We start from the raw sequence: 18,311 nt of genomic DNA, 5'->3' as shown, positions 1-18,311 counted from the left end.
CCGTTATGTAACGATGGCAAGCCGTCCGATCCAATGCGTGTTTTTTCCATGTCGCATCAGAAGGGCAGAAATTATAAAAACGCAAAGATATGATGATGCAACAGTTAGGAGCCCATTTTAGTCGATTGAGTCACGGTTCGTGGAGACAGACAATGCAGGGTGAGATTTAAATTGAGCGTTTTCAAATTTATAAGTTAAATGAATCTGTCTCACTAGTTTTCATAAGAGTTTGAAACAAAGTGAGATACTCTTGTTCTCGAGTTGGTTTTATCTCGATTTTCCTTGTAATCCTCGCAAGATCAAATGAGAATCGAAGAAAGAAGGCATTCTGACCGGAAGAGTTCAGTGCAATCTGGATGTGCAATTTTGTTCTAAGAAATCTGCACTAATATTCTGCGATAATATTCACTTTATCAGTTCAAGATGAATAAAAGAAGGAAAATGGTCTCGCAGCAAAAAGACATCGAAGTGCTTTCGTACTTTCTTCTCAAGGTAAGTAATTTTTAAACAAATTCGTCCGTGCTGTGCGGAAAAATATTAGTTTATCCTTTGTTTGTAAAGCACTTACGAATTAAACGCTGAGTAAGCGCATTTGAGCCAAGCGTCACACAATCGGTTATTTAGTGTGCGTGTGTGCATGTAGGCCTTTGGCGATATAGCTTTTAGCGTCTTAAATTAATCAGTTTTAAAGAACGTAAGTTGTTATGACTTTTTAATGTACTTTTTCGGTCTTGCGGATTAAACATTACGTATAATCACCGATAGTCATCATCCGTTTCCTGCAGTTTGTTTCATTGCCTTGTACGAAGCCAGATACGAACTGCTCTTTTTTGTTTTATTGCCTTGTAATACGCCAGATACGCACTGCTCTCTTTTGTATTCTAATTCTTAAACGAAATATTGATGAAAGTGATCCATTTTCAGTGAACAGATCTGCGAACCTATACACATATATATATTTCATCATCATATATATATATTTCATCATCTTTATAAAAATGCCTGTACTTCCATTTAAATTCAAATTACTTGACCTCAGCACAGTACTGAGGTAATCAAGAGAAACCTGTTTAAAAGTTTTTGTTTGCAAAACAATATACAAGTGAATAGCATTTTTGTTCTTCACGCATGCCTGAGCAGAAGATAATTGTATTGGCTATTATCTTGTTTTAATCACATAATAATCACAACAAACAATCACATCAAGTTTCGGAGGAGGTAATTATCTTAAAGACATTGCGAGTCAATGGGCTTGTTTTCCTACTATCTCGACTCTTGTGAGTGTACTAAAAAAAGAAGACGATAATCAAGGCAAAGCTATCTAGACCCTTCTTCCAATTTTTATATTAACTTTAGTAGTTGGCATTCGCAACTACCATGTTAAAGTACTGTTGTATGGAGGAGTTCAACCCATTCAAAGCCAATTGAGCAATTGTTGCCTTAATGGTGGGTTGACGACCTAGTGACCGCCCGTTAAGTTATTGCAAACAATTAGTTAACAAGCAGTCTTAAAGGGGCAGTATCATGGGAATCGATGGGAGATATCATGATTTTTAACCAAAATTCACTAAATTTAAACTTTGAACACTGTGTTACTTAATTTCTCAATCGCTAATTTAAAGAAATACTAATAGTGATTCTAAGACGAAAGGTTGAACCAAAATATAGTACAACCGGCGATTTTAGTGCGTTACAACAGCGAAATTTGAAAACGTCTGCCAGACGTTTTCAAATTTGAACCCCTCTACATCTTGGTCATCTGCCGGCGAAAATATCCATGGATAGTTTCTTTGCATTCTGATTGTCTTTTAATACAATTTTGTCATTATATCTTGGCTGCTATCAAGTGAATAGCGTCTTTCCGATTTTCAATGTGTTACTAAAAATAGTGTGATACTGTCCCTTTAACCCTTTTTTTCTCTGGCTAAATACTTACGTTTTGAACATATAGTATCCGTTGGAAGGATTAACTTTAACTCCTACATCACTGCTAAAGCCAACAAGTATAAAGAAGTTTATAAAGTTTGTATGATATTCTATGCCATGCAATGAAGATTTAAATTAAACATTGTTTGTTGCATTGATTTTTCAGGCATGTGGCTTAATCATACTTTGTTTAATGGTGCCTCACTCTATGGCCAATGTAAGTGTCCACTACTTTGCGTCATTATTGTACAGTAATGAATCAACTTGATTTTATGGGTAAAATAAACGTTTACCTTGAGCTATTGCAATTTAATCAACAAAGGCGATGTATGGAGTGGCTGATTTCGTTTTGAAGGTAACAAATACGTAACTAGGACTCAAGTCACAAACTGCATTGATAATAAACGTACCAAAACAATTCTTGGTATTGTGAACTAAGATTTTTAAGATTTCTAATCTCCAAATCTCCACTTGGAACAAAAATATAATGATTTCTTAATTATTGTCATAATTAACAATTATTCACCAAAGTGGAATAGTGATGGATATTTCCCGAGCCGCGAAGTGGCGAGGTAAATATCCATCATGTTCACCGACACTGAAGTGAATAATTCTTTCAAGGTCGGTGAACGTGATGGATATTTACCTCGCCGCTTCGCGGCTCGGTAAATATCCAGTATATATCACACAAGCTGAATAACTAGCGGACCAGAAAATTACTTTATTTTCAACAATATACCGACAAATGTTCGGAAATTTCAAAATCTCGCGCGTCGCGCGGTTAGCGATTTCTTAGTATAGAATGTTCCATCTCGCTTTCTTGTGGACAAATAGAACTTTATGGGGGTACTTGTTTAGTTGTTCCGTGTCATTTCTTCAATTGTTGTGTGAAATTCGTCCTGTTGTTGACACAATTGAGCAAAATATTAGATGTTTCGTTGTTTTCATTGTAATTGCAGTCACGGCTCGACAGTTTTCGTAAACGAAGGCACCGATTTCCATTTTTGCCTTAGAATATAAGGTTGGCAAGATTAAATAACTTACCATTTAATGCCATCAAACCAAAATTTGTTGCCATTTACGTATTTTTTTAACAGCCGCCTCGTTTATCGAAATAATTTCCTCTTAAAGTGACCGTGACGAAAAGGGAAGCCATCTTGTTTCTCTTCGGCTGCTCGGAGGTGAATTGTACTTGGCTAATCACCTCCGAGCTAGCCAATCAGCGCGCACGAAAAGCACTATTCACTTGCGTGGTATATACTAATTAGGGATATAATTAACTGTAATAAGGTTAGAAAGCACTGATCTATGTTTTATTCACAACTAGTTGCTATGACATATTAAATAGTAATTACCTTATGTTAAAGTCAGTATTTTTTTGCCAAAGTTAAGGGGTCAGTCATGATCAAAAAGGTTCTTGTGCTGGTGCACAACGTTGCTTAACATTAGAATGTTGTATGACACATAATTCAACATACTATAGGCTGGCTGTTATCAAAACCAAGACTTGCCGCAAGTCCATATGATTTCTTTGAGCGACGAAGTCGTGACATGCGGCGAGATATGAACGTCGCGAGTCCAGTCGACCTTTCCAACGAGGGGACCAAAACCAAGATAACATAAAGATTAAAGAGAGAAAGATATTGGAAAGGGCTTTTAGAAAAGTCTAATTAAAACCCTGCAAAACCACCTTTGATAAGGGTGTGTTCTTTGTTACTCTTTAGACTGCAAACCCATGCAATGAGGCTCAGTTCTGGGTGATAGATGAAGATGGCACATCGTTATCCTCGTGCATAGATTGTCAAAGTTGTCCCCCTGGTCAAGGACTTTCGCATAGGTGCGGACACCGTATATCACCAGAAGAGATGGTGATATGTGTACCGTGCCAACAAGGCGTGTCGTTTTCAAGTAGCTACAATACCTCCAGCTGTACGCTTTGTGATTCGCCCTGCTCAGAGGATCAGGTGGTAGAGCAAAACTGCACACGTACGAAAAATGTCAAATGCGAAGAAAGGTGTTACAGCAGCAACAGGTACAGTTAGATGACGATATTTTAACAAAAAAACTTTCCCAAGCCAGAAAGATTATTTTTCCTTGTTAGAGTTCTTCTTCTTTTACATCTATGATAATTAAAAAAGTAGGACTAAATGAATAATTGTACCATTTACCATTATTACTTTTATTCTGTGAACTAGTGTAAAAGCAGTTCATTCTGTTGTTTTTCAAATTAATTGTTGTTGTTGTTATAAAATATTAAAATAGTATTCCATAAATACAGTAGGGATGAGCTAATTCATCGATACTGAAATGCATATTATAAGGCGTTAAACCAGGTAATTGAAAATTCACTGAAACCAAGAGTAGTTCCATTGTACATTTTCATTATTAGAGTAATCTAATAAAAAGGTTTGACTTTGGCCACCCTACAATTAATGTGATCAGGTAATTACAGTGGCCAAGTAACTCCTCAGATCTACCGTTACTTATTACTTCAACCCTGGAGGAATATCTGATGCGCCTTATATGTGAAGTAAAGAGACTTGGAAAATATTGAGAAACTTTCTTTTTGTAGTAAGTCATTTAATCATTGTAGTCGGCACCGTTACCTCAACAGTTACTATGACAAAAATGTTGGCTGCCTCCCCTGTTCAAAGTGCTGTGGTGATGATGAAGATGTGGTAGAAGATGAGTGTAAGAAGAAATTGGGACCATCAGCATCTGACATGATCTGCTCTTTTAAAAACAGTGTAAACCGGTGTGATTCCACAACAGCATCGCCACAAATAACCACCCCGATCATAACCATTCCCACATATAGCAGCTCTAGTCCCACAACCACATATCAAAAAACCAGCACTTCACATAGTTACAACAGCCCCTATCGTCTGCCTCAAGGAAAGCATTTGGATGTTTGGGTAGCTGTGGGTGTTTCGTTGGTGGTGTTAACTGGACTGATTGTGGCAATTGCTGCTTTTAATCACCGTTGCTTGTTAAGTCGAAGATGGCGTTTTCTTAGGTCTACAAACCACGTTGATGCTGAAATGGGTATTGAGTCAGTGCAGTATCCTGTTAAGGAGCCTGGTATGGTGCAAAGCAGCAAAGGTAATGATAGCTTAAATATCTTCCAGCTTTAGTTTATTTGTTTTGGTTTACTTAAAATATTTCGTTTAATGTTCAGCTTCTGTATCTAGGAAATACAGAAATACGTAACAGCTACATTACTGAGGGTTATTCCTTGTAAAAAGTTAGGGAACAAAAATATACCGTAACTCATGTACCTTAACGATATTATGAAAATAATACCGTTAGAATTAGCACACACTGTAATGATATTTTTATTTATTTTTACCAACGCCTGTTATATTATAAATAGGAATAGTTGGCAAGTTTGAAAAGGAAATTTAGAATTATTATTTCTTGCTTGGCATCACTTAGATCGATTTTTGTTGTTTTGTTGTTGTGGCCCTTTATGAATTATTTTATTTAAAAAACGTTGGCCTATAATCTTAGTTTCCGCTTTTGGCGGTTTGTTTTGAGTAAAAATCTGTGATTGTAATTAAGGGCAAGATTTCCGTTTTCTCACAAAGCAAAGCACAAAACAGAGAATCTGAGCTAAGCTGACAACAGCAATCTAAGAAGTATTATAGGTCGGTTATGACCCGAGCCCAGCTTCAACTACAAAATGACCTAAAACCTGAAACTTTAAAGCAGCAAAGGCCGTTAAAGAACTGGCTTAGGCCAACCGACATTGCAAAGCCTATGTAGGGCATTCCTGACCAGACTTGTCTGGTATTGAATTATAATTTTGCTTAAATTACAATGTTCCCACGTTTCAGCTTATTTTGTTTAGATTGAAATTTGGTCTCTATCCACAATACTCATTTAATCATGTAACAGTAACTAATAAGTGGACAAAATAAAGTGCCTGCTATGTATTTTTTAAAGTACCAGAGACTATAAGTTGCGTTTGTACATGCTATTTGTTCAACAAGGAATCTTACAACTGATGTTTTTCAGTTCCATTCTCTGTGAAGCCTCCTGTTCATACAAGTCATGTCCTTAGAATTAATAGTGATTTTTAGTGCTTTTTTTTTAAGGTGGCACCGGTAAAAAATTATCTAAATGTATCCAAGAGAATGTGAAACGGCAGTCGGGATCAAGGGAGCCAAAATTTGGAAAGGTACACATTCAAGCACTAATTTATTTGGAGAGTTATACTTTATTTGGTACAGTGGGTCTATGGATCAATAGCCAATGTGGTTTTGGTTCATTAATTCACATTTTTATTGCATTTGTTGTAGTTCGAAGTTTGGTGTTTTTTCTTAATTGATGCTCTTTTTTAATGTGACATTTTTTTGGGACGTTTGAATTTGGTACCAATATCTTGTTGGCAGCCCATGATGGCTCCACTAATCAGTACGTCTTCTCCTTTTCTCTTTTAATTCAAATTTGACTGAACTCTGGTCATCAATTTCATTTTGTACATGAATTTTACAATTGAAAAAGTTTAAGTACATTTATGTGTTCATTAATTTAGTAATTGTTCGCAACTCTGATCTTTGTCCGTTCATTTTTGCAGGATTCACCAGAGGTGGTATGTCAGTGTCAATTGGTGGATTTAGTGGTCACCAAAAAAGGTATCTTGATATATGTAAATCTTTCCCAATATGTGCTCATATCATTAAAATGTTTGTCAATGTAACTTATTTGAGATCAATTCCTGATTCCATTGCCAGATTACTGTGTACTATAAGGTAATTACCAAAATTTAAACTGGATAATTTAAAGATTAAAAACTGAAGCAAAAAATTAGTTATGCAATATTTGTTCGTGTTAACACTATATTGGCATAATTATCACGTGAAAGAGAAAGAAAGTGCTTAGGAATGTGAATTGTGGTGTACAATATATGTTTACCCCACTTGCCATTGTAACTGTTCTATTTGGTCTTTAGCTTCCAAAGGGTTGTATTGGGCTCTAATGTTTGACAGCAAAGAAAAGACATAATTTCATTTCTCAGTTGCACGTAGAGCAAATTCAGTCCTTTTGTCAATGTTCATCTATTGTTTGCCTCCGTAACCTTCATTGATAAAGGTAAAATTTACAATGGAAGAGTTGAAAAGCAGGAGCATATATTTATGTAAATTTTACCTTTTGCACGACTTCGCCTAATAACTTTCATTCATTTGCGCTTTATTTTAACTGTTTTCGGAGACACCCATGAAGCTCAATATACATTTAGAATGTTTTGCTATCAGGAAAGACCCTTTGACAGAAAAGACAAAGTATCAAGTTTTATTTTGCCAGAGATATTGGTGAAAAATGCTGGAATAAACAAAATCACCCCGTTAAAATTGATTCATTATTTACTTGAAAACACTCTTACAGATTTTTTGCTAATTTCGCCTTCAAGTTGTCTAAATTGAGTAGTTTCAATCCCTAAAGTTTTGTCACAAAGTGTCTGACTAGATTTCGAGATAGTCGACAATGTTCAAATTGAGAGGCTATGCGCTCCCGTTGCTATGGTAATAGCTGTTGCTTGGAAACCGATGAGAAAATTAACTTTGATCATATGTTGAAATGATGATGTAGTATGAAGGAGATCGAAGTTTTTCTTGTATGCGAGATTGTCAAGGTAATTTCAAAACTTCCACCCTAAGCCCAAAAAAAATGCCGCGAGCCTCCTTAACCGGATACAATGAAAATAATACCGTTAAGATTATGCACACATTGTAATGATATATTCATTTATTTATTTTTGCCAACGCCGGTATCATCGAGTTTATATAATAAATAGGAGTAGTTAGCAAATTGGCAAAGAAAACTTTAGAATTAATATTTCTTGCCTGGCATCACTTAGATCGATTTTTGTTTTTTGGTTGTTGTGGCCCTCAATTAATTTCTTTAGAAAACGTTGGCCTATAATCTTTCCGCTTTTGGCGGTTTGTTTTGAGTAAAAATCCATGATTGCAATTATGGGCAAGGTTTCCGTTTTCTCACAAAGCAAAGCACAAAACAGAGAATCTGAGCTAAGCTGACAACAGCAATCTAAGAAGTATTATAGGTCGGTTATGACCCAAGCCCAGCTTCAACTGCAAAATGACCTAAAACCTGAAACTTTAAAGCAGCAAAGGCCGTTAAAGAACTGCCTTAAGCCTATGTAGGGCATACGTGACCAGCCTTGTCTCGTATTGAATTGATAATTTTGCTTAAATTACATGTTCCCAAGTTTCAGCTTATTTTGTTTAGCTTAAAATTTGGTCTCTATCCTCAATACTCATTTAATCATGAAGCAGTAATTAATAAGTGGACAAAATAAAGTGTCTGCTCATTTGTCAGTTACACATTTGGCGCATGAAGTTTCACTTTTTGTTGATTCTTGGAAAAAATTGCTTATCATGTAACTTAATCTTTACTGAAATCAATTTATTATGCTTTAATCTATCCCTACGTTTATTATGGAAATATTGTTTGGGCTAATGTGTACCAATTCCATCTAAACAGGATATATAAACTACAAAAGAAAATTGTACGGATAATGACTTTCAAACAATACAATCATAGCTCGAAAACCATTATTTGATGATTTGCAGGTACTGAATGTATTTCAAATTAATTATTACACCATTACCATATTAACAAGTCAATTCATAAATAATCAATTACCTACTTCTTTAAGGAACATTTTTTGGGAATAATAAAGATGTGGATAATTATAAAACACCGTCAACCAAAAAATTACACAAGCCTTCAATCAAAACAAATATTAGAAGATTTAGTGTAAGTATAAGTTATAAGGGAGTAGATATTTATAATAATATACCAAGTGATCTTAAAAAAAACTAGGTGTCAATCAACTTTTAAGCGAAAACTGAAAAACTTTATCCTTACAAATCAAATATAGGGATAAATGATTCTTTCATTTTCTACTCTTCGCTAATTAGTTTTTTTTCTCTTAATATGTTTGATGTTTCGTGTATATTTTAGTTGTGGCTTGTTCCTTGCCCTATTATAGGAATTTATAATTTAACGTAGATTATGATAATTTCATATACCGCCACAGTTATTAGTAACAGTTTGTAAGGGGGGTCTCGTCTCGTCTGAGACTTTCTGCTCAATGCTGTTACTACAGTGATGAATGAAATATTGTAATAGTTGTTGATTTTGGGCAAATAAATAAATAAATAAATAAATAAATAAATAAATAAATAAATAAAATAAAAATAAATTGGGCAGTTACACTGTAAACGTTCATTCATCTATTGTTTGCCACCGTGACCTTCATTAACAGCTGATGGTAGAGAACGACAAATTAAATAAAACCCATATCTTGGTTAAGCGTGAAGCCATGTTGATGGTTGACAGATAGTCCGCTGGATCCCTGAATTCTTTTTTTGTCCCTCTTTCTTTTTAGTGTCGGAGGTGATCACTAAACTTTGAAAATGCACTTCATGAGAAATCCAATGTAAACTAGCAAATTACTAATATCAGATTGTCTGAAGCTGTTGGTACTGTTGTGTTGTTATAATTCTGTTTTGGGAATTTAGGTGGTTAAAATGGCATCTTATTAACTTAACTACTGTCCCTGGAATAATCTCCCCTATAAGATTCCAGACCTTTACCCATCCGTCTGTGAAGAAACGTTCTTGGATGTTAACCCTGACCGGTACCGTAAAACCTTTGTTAAGCCCCTAGCTCTCCATAAATCCTACCTCTCTAATACCCACACCACACCCTCAGTCGATTAGGAAACAAAAATGATAGACCTCAAAACTCAGGCGTACCAATGATAAAAACATCAGCCAATTTGCCTATAATTATAGGAATACTGGTAAGTATAAGTTCGTTATTTTTCTCAATTCATTATTTGAAAAAGAGCTCCCTTCCTCAAATTCTTTCACGAGGATCGTTCTTCTCCATAAAGCCTCCCCCCATCCTCGAGGCCTGAAAGTGAATATTAAAGCTCCCTAGGGGAGTAGGAGGGCTTAAAAGAACTTTTACGATAAATTAAACGCCTAAACTATTACTTCAGGAAATATGCTATGAAACTTATTAAGAATTTTGCTTATTGATGTTCTTGTTCTTGTTTAAGTTTCCAAGCCCCTAAGAAGCTTACTGGAGCATGAAAGCAACTTAGAAAGGCTCTGCAATGTTTTGGACACAGCTATGCCGGCGTGTGGTGACTATAAGGCGGTGGCTAAGTTTTACGGCTTTGATTATTACGAGGTAAAATCAGTCCTAGAGAAGTCTGAGGGCGGACCGTCAAGAGCACTGATTGAATCACTTGCTGCCTCTCACCCAGACCTAACAGTTGAGGAGTTTGCTGCTGTAGTGGAGGAAGAGACCAATAGGATAGACGTTCTTAAATTATTGGGAGAATATGATGTTGCTGAGTGTGAAAGTTTGTAAGGCTTTCTTTTAACTACAGCCAACTCCCTTTGTTGCAGAGGGGGAATCTCTCAAAGTCAAAAATTTTAAAAGGAATGTCTGAAGCAAAACTGTAATTTCCTGAGGGGAGAAGGGGTACAAAAACAGTGAAAAAAAAAAAAAAAGAAAGGTTTTAGATTGGTAATTTGTCTTTGCTTTCTACTTGAGAGTTATCAGATACAACTACAGATGTTTATGCGAAGTATTTGATAAAAAACGTTTCAGTGATTCATTTTTAGTAGCCATTAGTAATAAGACCTTAAAGCTTATTTCTTGGGTGTAATTGCATGGCAGGGGTAGCTCCGGTCGATCCACCAAGATCATTCTTATGACGCAGGGGGAGGAAACAAGGACTAGTTAGCTATATGCAAGATCTTTGATCGGTGTCAAACATCGGGCCCGACTCAAGTCCATGCCACCTTAACTTTGTCGATGGATGATGATGATGATGATGATGATGATGATGATGATGATGATGATAATATAAGTCTACTACGCCATGTATTTTATAGTATTTTCTTTTGGTTTTAGCTCTTACGAAAAATCATGAGAATTGATCGCTGGTATCTTATATTTTTATGCTAGATCGTAGTTTTTAAACAAATTGTTATATCAGATTGAATCAAAATATCCAAATGGAATTAAAGAATTGGTTTGTTATATCAGTTTTATTATATTGTAATCTCTTTGTAATCTCTTTCACATGGCGAAGATCAATTGAATAGCTTTATCACATACTTAAACAACCTACATCCTACAATCAAATTCACGAGTTCCTTCTCTTATAGCAAAATCCACTTTCTTGATGTTAACGTAATGGTCATCAACGGCAGATTGGAAACTGACTTGTATGTTAAGCCTACAGACAAACATCACTATCTCCTTAAATCATCCTGCCACCCATCTCATACCAAACAATCAATTCCGTTCAGCATGGCCTTACGACTTAGAAGAATTTGTTCCACGGACGAGTTCTTCAACAAACGTTCCGACGCACGCACGACACAATTAATCAAGAGAGGATATACACACCGTTTTATTAAAGAAGAAATAGAGAAAGTTCGTCAAATTTCCCGCAGCAAAGCCCTCGAAACATCTTTGAAAAATGAGTCTAATAGAATTCCATTTGAAGTAACGTTTAATCCAGCCCTTCCTAACATACGTCGAATCATTTTCAACAATTTAAACATTCTTCGTTCTTCACAGCGATGCAAAGCAGCGTTCCCTTCTCCTCCTCTCATATCGTTTCGCCGATGCAACAACCTACGTGACACACTAGTCAAGGCCAAACACCGCAGACCATCCCCCAAGACACCGGGAGCTTTCCGTTGTAACAGAAATAGGTGTAAAACGTGTCCCTTTATTACGGAGGGAACCGCATTTTACACCTTTTTCTCTACAAAAGAACACAGATCCATACGACATCACATCACGTGCTCATCTTCAAATCTCATATATATGATACAGTGCTCCAAATGCAAGGTACACTACATAGGAGAGACTAAACGACATCTAAGCGACGGATTTGGCGAACACAGACGCGCAGTCGAAAACGCCCTTCATCAACGTCACATTGATCGATCAACCTACCCCCGTTTCAGATCACTTCACTCTTCCTGGCCATTCAATCAACAACATAGAACTCATTCCCCTAGAACTCATTAACTCCAACAGAGACGGCATTCGGAAAGCCAGGGAAGCATTTCTAATTTCCAAGGGCAAGACTCTTGAACCCTATGGAATGAACAGACGCGATGAAACTTAATCTATCTACTGTATATGTATTTCAGCTTTCTTTATTTATCAACCAATCACATCGTATCTCAACTTTTCATTTGTATCGTCTTTAAATATTGTAACCGTTTCTTTCCAATTTTTACTTAGCTTTTTGCCGCCCCTGAAGAAGGTTAGTATTGTCTAACCGAAATATTGGGCAAAAAAATTATTTTAGCTGTCCTATCAGCCTTGATTTTAATTCTACACAAAGATCCGACTACACTTTGCTGCTGTTTGTACAAGTGGTCCCTGCACTATTCAAGAGTTACCTTAGTTCGTTATCCTTGTTAACAGCAAACCCTTCATTGTTACTAGACCTATACCTCCCTTTGGACTCACTCACTCACTCACTCTCTCATCCATCCATTCACCAACCCACCCAACCATCCATCCATCCATTCATCCATCCATTCATCCATCCATCCATCTATCCATCCATCCATCCATCCATCCATCCATCCATCCATCCATCCATCCATCCATCCATCCATCCATCCATCCATCCATCCATCCATCCATCTGTCCATCCGTCCGTCCGTCCGTCCGGCCGTTCCTTCGTTCTTTCTTTCTTTCTTTCTTTCATTTTCGGCTTTGACTGTAAAAGGTACTGTGCCCATGGCCCGGCGCTACGTGATTAAATCAGTAAACGAATGATTGAACTGAAAAGGAGGACATTTTAAATAAGAACGTTCCAAACCACAACCTCTCTCCCCGAAAATGTATGACATTAGCTCCACGTCCCTCGCTGTTTGGGTGATAAATGAAATGAAAATGAAATGTTTAGGAAGATCTTGCAGTTAAATCTCAGACGAGTAAAACCCTCTTAGATGCCTTTCAAAATTCTTCCTTTTTTATTCAAAAGAGACAATGCCATTGTATCAAGGATTTTTTGTTTAGGGTTAACTGAATATTGTGTGAACTATTACAGATATCTAAAAGGAGGATTCGGCTGGGGCGGAGTTCAGCTTGAAGCAGTTATTAAGTCGAAAACAATACAGCAACAACAAATATTATTTTGATAGATTACGAACCATGATATACCAATATACTGATCGTTTGTAGAGTTATATCAAGGTATTGCATGTTGACAGTAAAATAAACTGTCTAGCAGAGTTTTCGTTTTTTGTCACAGCAGGATGCTAATGATTCGGACCATCGACATCGAAAGCGACCCTCCGACAGTCACCGCAGTCCACAGAAGCTGCTAAAGCCCTATTATCAACTTAAAAATATTTCTAATTATAGTTGAGATCAGCCAATCTGATTTGTTAGTTGGGGTCGGAGAATTTATGTCAGTGTCATTGTGTTAAGAAATTCTTTGTCACGAGACCTGTATTGCTTGCTCACGAAGTGATAATACAATTGCAAGCGTTGGGTTTTTTTCTTGACAAACCTTAAAACGTGTGGGGGAGTGCAGCGAAAGAGAGGAATGCTGTGGGGAAAGCTAAGAAAAAGGCAAATGGAGTCACTCACAAGCACATTTTATTAATGTTTTTTTTCTTGATCCTTCGTACGTGTCCATAACTATCTCTCACCATACAAATAACTGGCAGACGTTTGTGTGACTTCGTGACATTATCGCCTCCTGGTGACGTAAATGCATATAATTTTCTGGGGAATCCCCTTGCCAACCAGTTTGAACCAGTTATAGTTGTGCATGTAAAGCACTATTAAATACCTGAACTATATGTTCCCAAACGTCCTTCAGTGTACACGTTGATTTGCAGATAAAAAGAAGGGGATTTACATGTTGGAGACGTTTTCGTGCCATTTGTCATTATTGTTTCCTTTCAAGGTATGTTAATTAATGTGCATCCTTTTGCGCTTGTTGACCTTGTCAAGGAAATCACCAAGCGAGAACATCAAGGCTATTCATTTTTTAACTAGCGATCGAGCACACACGTCTCAAACATTTACTGTTCGTGTGTCTCATTACAGCGACAGTCCCTCTTTGGAACAGGGACGTCAAAATCGCGATATGAGAAGAAACGGTCTAAAAGAAAGTCAACGACGACGGCTGATGCGATCAACTGCCGTGTGAGGTTCTTAACGCAGGCAGTTTTAATTGCGTGTATGGTAAGTTTGTGATACACTTAATCAGAAGCTTATTACATACATAATCAACGGCACCTGACACTTTTTTGCCTGAATTAGGTAGCTGGTAGTTGCCGTAAATGGTCATTTTTTTTGCTTGTAAAAGAAAGATATATAAAGACATGACTCAATAGTGGTCTCGTGATGTTTTAAAGAGATCGAGGTCATATATGTTGTCCCATACTCAGACAAGGTCACAAAATGCGAAAACAATAACAGCAATGCTCTGTCTTTACGTATTTTCTTTGCATTCTGTGGATTACAAGAGCTACGTTTCAAAGAAACCAGACCTCCATGACACTTAGGAGCAGCACTATTTTTTTTATCATTGAGCTTATACCGAGTTTCGCCCGCGTACAAAAAGGACGACAATTCTATCCAAAACGTAGCAATAATAATGGAAGCGTAAGTGGGGCCCGTAGAAACGGATGCTTGGTTTTGTCAACAGAATTGATAGGATACTTTGGCTACCGTAAAGAAGTTAGAGCACTGACGTTTCGAGCGTTAACCCTTCTTCAGAGCGAATTTAACTATAAAATGAATAGTCTTCCTGCCGCCCGGTTTTTTCTTCTTAGAATTATAATATATTAGTAATTTGAGACATGTGCAAGAAAATCAGCCACCCTTTGACCATGACAATTCAAAAGCCTGCATCACTTTGACGTTTTGTGGAGGAAGCGAGGAGAAAAAAAGAAAGAACGGATCTTGTTCTTACAAAAGAAAGCATCTTATAATTTGTCATTTGACAAGTCAAATTTTCGTACCATTGTTATCTTGGGTTAGCTCAATTTCTGGGGAAATTAAACGTAACCCTGGCATGACGTGTTTAACTAAAGCGTACCTGCTTACTTACCAACCTCGCTGTTAGTGTGTTCCAACCTTACGCATGCGTAAGCTCGATTTCCAGCCATGTTTTTGGAAATGCTCCTGCGCTTCTCTCCAAACGGGCTGAGTAATGGGAAGAAAACTGCACTTAAGAGAGCGCCGCTGATGACGCCTTTCACGTAGGTGTCCTCTTTTCCTTTGTGCAGTATCCCCAAGTAGGAATTTTAAAAGGCCTGTCAGCTTCATTTGATATGGGAATCACACACTATTGATGTAAGCTTTAAGGTATGTCCTGAGGAAAACAATTTGAATTGTTTCTCAGCTCCAGGCACAGACGAGTGGATGCCTTGGTTGCAGATCTGACCAAGTCACATGGCGAAGCAGTAATAAAGCACAGAATGAGACGTGCCTAGCTTGTATAGACTGTCCAGATGGAATGGAACCTTCGATCCCATGCGGAACAACTGCGAAATTTGGAACACACCTACACTGTGTGGTATGCAGGGTGGAAACATACTCAAATCGCTACAGTAAGGAACAGTGTATGCCGTGTTCATTGTGCTCAATGGGTAGAACAGTGACACGGAACTGCTCTGCAACCAAAAACACAGTCTGCGGCCCTTGCAGACGTGGCTATTACAAGGATCATGTCGTCTCGAGTTGCTTGCCTTGTTCTTTCTGCTGCTGGGATGGTAAGGACCAGTTTGAGAGTGGGTGCAAAGCTCAGGGCTTACCAAAGCACCTGCAGTGCACGCCCAGACATGAAGCTAGATGTCAACCATCGGCAACCACGACAATGCAACCTGACGGAAATGTTGTTATCTCTACCCAATCAGCTAAGCAACGTTCAAGTAAAAGCCAGCCAACGAGAACAACAATGTCGATCTCATCACTAAAACAGGAATCGTTCGTCAGCACGACCAAATCCCAGGTTGACAATTTCGCCTCTTTCACACTTACAGCTGTAACCCATGCAGACAACAAGGTAGCTCATGGAAAACCTTTGACAAACAGCAGTATAAACAAAGCAAGAATTATTATGGGTTTGTGCTTAAGCGTGGTCACATTGATCCTCCTTGCCATTGTTGCCAAGCGAAACAAAATTGCACACTACCTGAAATGGATCAGATGTCGTCCCAGGTATTGGTCTCACGGTCTTGAAGTCAGCGAACGCACAGAGAGTTTCGTGCTAGACGACATCAGAGTTTCCAATTGCGTCGAGGGCAAGGGAGGTACGTCAAAACGTTTATATGTCTTTTTTGGTACTGCTTTCTTTTAACTGCCCAAATAATTTGAAGAAAAGTAACTTTGCAATGCGTGCACACGCTGGGCACTTCAAGTTTATTCATGTTTGCCCATGTATGCCAGTGTTATGGAAACAACGACTGAAGTCTCACAAACGTAGAAGATACTATTTAATTTACTCTATTTTGTGTCTCTCGCAATGACAGAACTGTATTTTTTTGCCATTTACCTTCACTGAAAGAACGTTTCGTTAAGAATTCATACAGGCAACATAACTGTTTAGAATAAATATTTAGTCCCTTCACTCTCATACTTTGGCTGTATTTTCGCAACAAACACCTATTTTGGGCTTTATTCACTTACTGGTTGACGAGATATTTGATATTTGACATCTCTGATTTAAGTCTCAGTGAATCTTTCTAGCACCCGATAAATTCCAGTGAGCGACTTCTGTCTGTTATAAAGTCTGTTATGGTCTCATTCACACCCCTTCCGGGAAATTACGCTATGTCCACAACGTGATGGTACTTGAAATGTTCACAGCCAAGGCTCGTTAGGTCGTAATATGATTCGCGTGGTTCTTTTACATACCCGAATTCAGATGTAGACGGAACCGCTATTTGTAGATAGTCATCCAAGCCACGTGAAGGTTGTTTTATTTTCCCAGTTTGTTGGAATTAGCTTGAAATCAGTATGTAAAGAGGTGCACGTTTTAGATGGCACGTCTTGAATATTGAAATTTAAGTATTCTGAAAATATTAAGAGCTGCTTTATTCACAAGAAGAAAACGAAACTGTGCCAGTGTGTTTCTTTTCTGCCTAAATATGTACTCTTAGTAATATTTTTCTCTGATCACCTTGTTTCATAGTTCTCATTCCTTTGTGTCAACTGAAAGCCATATCATTTGACGATTATCAAAGAACGTGGAAACGACTGGACAAAAAGCTTGAAGGAACAATGAAAGCAGGTGACTTCAGAGATGTAGCCGAAGAGTTTGGGTTTGAACAGGAAGATATTTGGGAGCTGGAGAAGGAATTAAAGACGCCTGGCTCGGGGTCTCCATCAAGACAGCTACTTGAGTGCCTGGCAACCAGACGGCCTGAGTTGACCATATTTGACTTTATCAAAGTACTGCAGAAACCGAACATCGACAGGGACGATATTGTTAATGTTCTTAAAGATTACATTTACAGATGAATAGGAAATAGCAGAGTAGCAACTCCTTAGTCTCTTTCTTTCTTTCTTTCTTTTAAACCGGAAGCATGGCTTGCTAAAAATAAAGTTGTTCTAGTTCTGGAGGTCATACGTGGTGGGAGTAGGGTTCTTTTCTAATTTTCAGTTTGCTTTTTAATACTCTAGCGAAATCTTTCCTCTACACAGGTAACAGCTCGCTCCATTTCTCATTTATTATAAAGCCATGTTTTTGAGATCCCAAGCTTCTTTTTCGTGTTGTACCTTCGCTGCTAATCTCTTTGGCTGATGTTTTAAGAAACCTTTAGATTTCCATGTAAATACAATATCCACCACCTGGTCCAACAAAATAATACCCATTTTTCGCCAGCAGATAATGGAGATCATTGCTGCAAAGCACACAACCAAAGGTCCGTATTAACATCACAAATTTGACACACCAGCAACCGAGCATGCAGTAATATGAAATTTAGGTGCATTTTTATTATCTGATGTGCCACACACCCGTCCCGGCTACTCCCACATCTTGATCACACGATTGCACTAGTTTTGAAAGAAAAGATAACCGACCTTTCAAACGTCTTCCGTCGAAAATGGTACCCCTTTCACGTCCCCGTGACTGTAGAAAAACCACATGCCTTTTCGGTTCAGGTCTATTCGAGATATTTTGAAAGGCCACGGTAAAACCCTAAATGGCAGTTTTCCCTACCTTTTTCTATTGCCACTCGTGAAATCTCTAAAAAGGTACTCCTTTCGGGCGCTGTGCCAACCGTAAAGTCCATTATAGGACGTACTCATCTCTCCATTGCTTACGGGGGGTGAGGGTC

At 37.7% G+C, this 18,311-nt stretch overlaps 2 protein-coding genes across 4 annotated transcripts; both read left to right on the top strand.

Moving 5' to 3' along the window:
• The first annotated feature begins 125 nt into the window (after positions 1-125).
• On the top strand, positions 126-10,368 carry LOC146451535 (uncharacterized). Of its 3 annotated transcripts, XM_085099063.1 has the most exons (6): positions 126-492; positions 2,093-2,143; positions 3,651-3,958; positions 4,541-5,028; positions 6,024-6,106; positions 6,506-6,716. In XM_085099063.1, exons 1-6 carry the CDS (start codon positions 424-426, stop codon positions 6,626-6,628), a joined length of 1,122 nt encoding a protein of 373 aa, XP_084955189.1. In that variant the 5' UTR covers positions 126-423; the 3' UTR covers positions 6,629-6,716. The 3 variants fall into 3 exon arrangements, with proteins under 3 accessions (XP_084955189.1, XP_084955187.1, XP_084955188.1); XM_085099061.1 differs by lacking the exons at positions 6,024-6,106; positions 6,506-6,716 and adding an exon at positions 10,019-10,368 and having other exon boundaries at positions 154-492; XM_085099062.1 differs by lacking the exons at positions 2,093-2,143; positions 6,024-6,106; positions 6,506-6,716 and adding an exon at positions 10,019-10,368 and having other exon boundaries at positions 154-492.
• Positions 10,369-13,780: 3,412 nt separating this feature from the next.
• Positions 13,781-18,307, top strand: LOC146451534 (uncharacterized). Its single transcript, XM_085099056.1, has 4 exons — positions 13,781-13,924; positions 14,068-14,205; positions 15,371-16,280; positions 17,162-18,307. Exons 1-4 carry the CDS (start codon positions 13,877-13,879, stop codon positions 17,488-17,490), a joined length of 1,425 nt encoding a protein of 474 aa, XP_084955182.1. The 5' UTR covers positions 13,781-13,876; the 3' UTR covers positions 17,491-18,307.
• The last annotated feature ends 4 nt before the right edge of the window (positions 18,308-18,311 follow it).

The sequence above is a fragment of the Pavona decussata genome, unplaced genomic scaffold, assembly GCF_977016875.1.
Source record: "Pavona decussata unplaced genomic scaffold, jaPavDecu1.1 SCAFFOLD_386, whole genome shotgun sequence".
Classification (NCBI taxonomy): Eukaryota; Metazoa; Cnidaria; class Anthozoa; order Scleractinia; family Agariciidae; genus Pavona; species Pavona decussata.
Note: the sequence above shows the minus strand (reverse complement) of the source record. Positions and strands in the feature narration are given on the sequence as shown.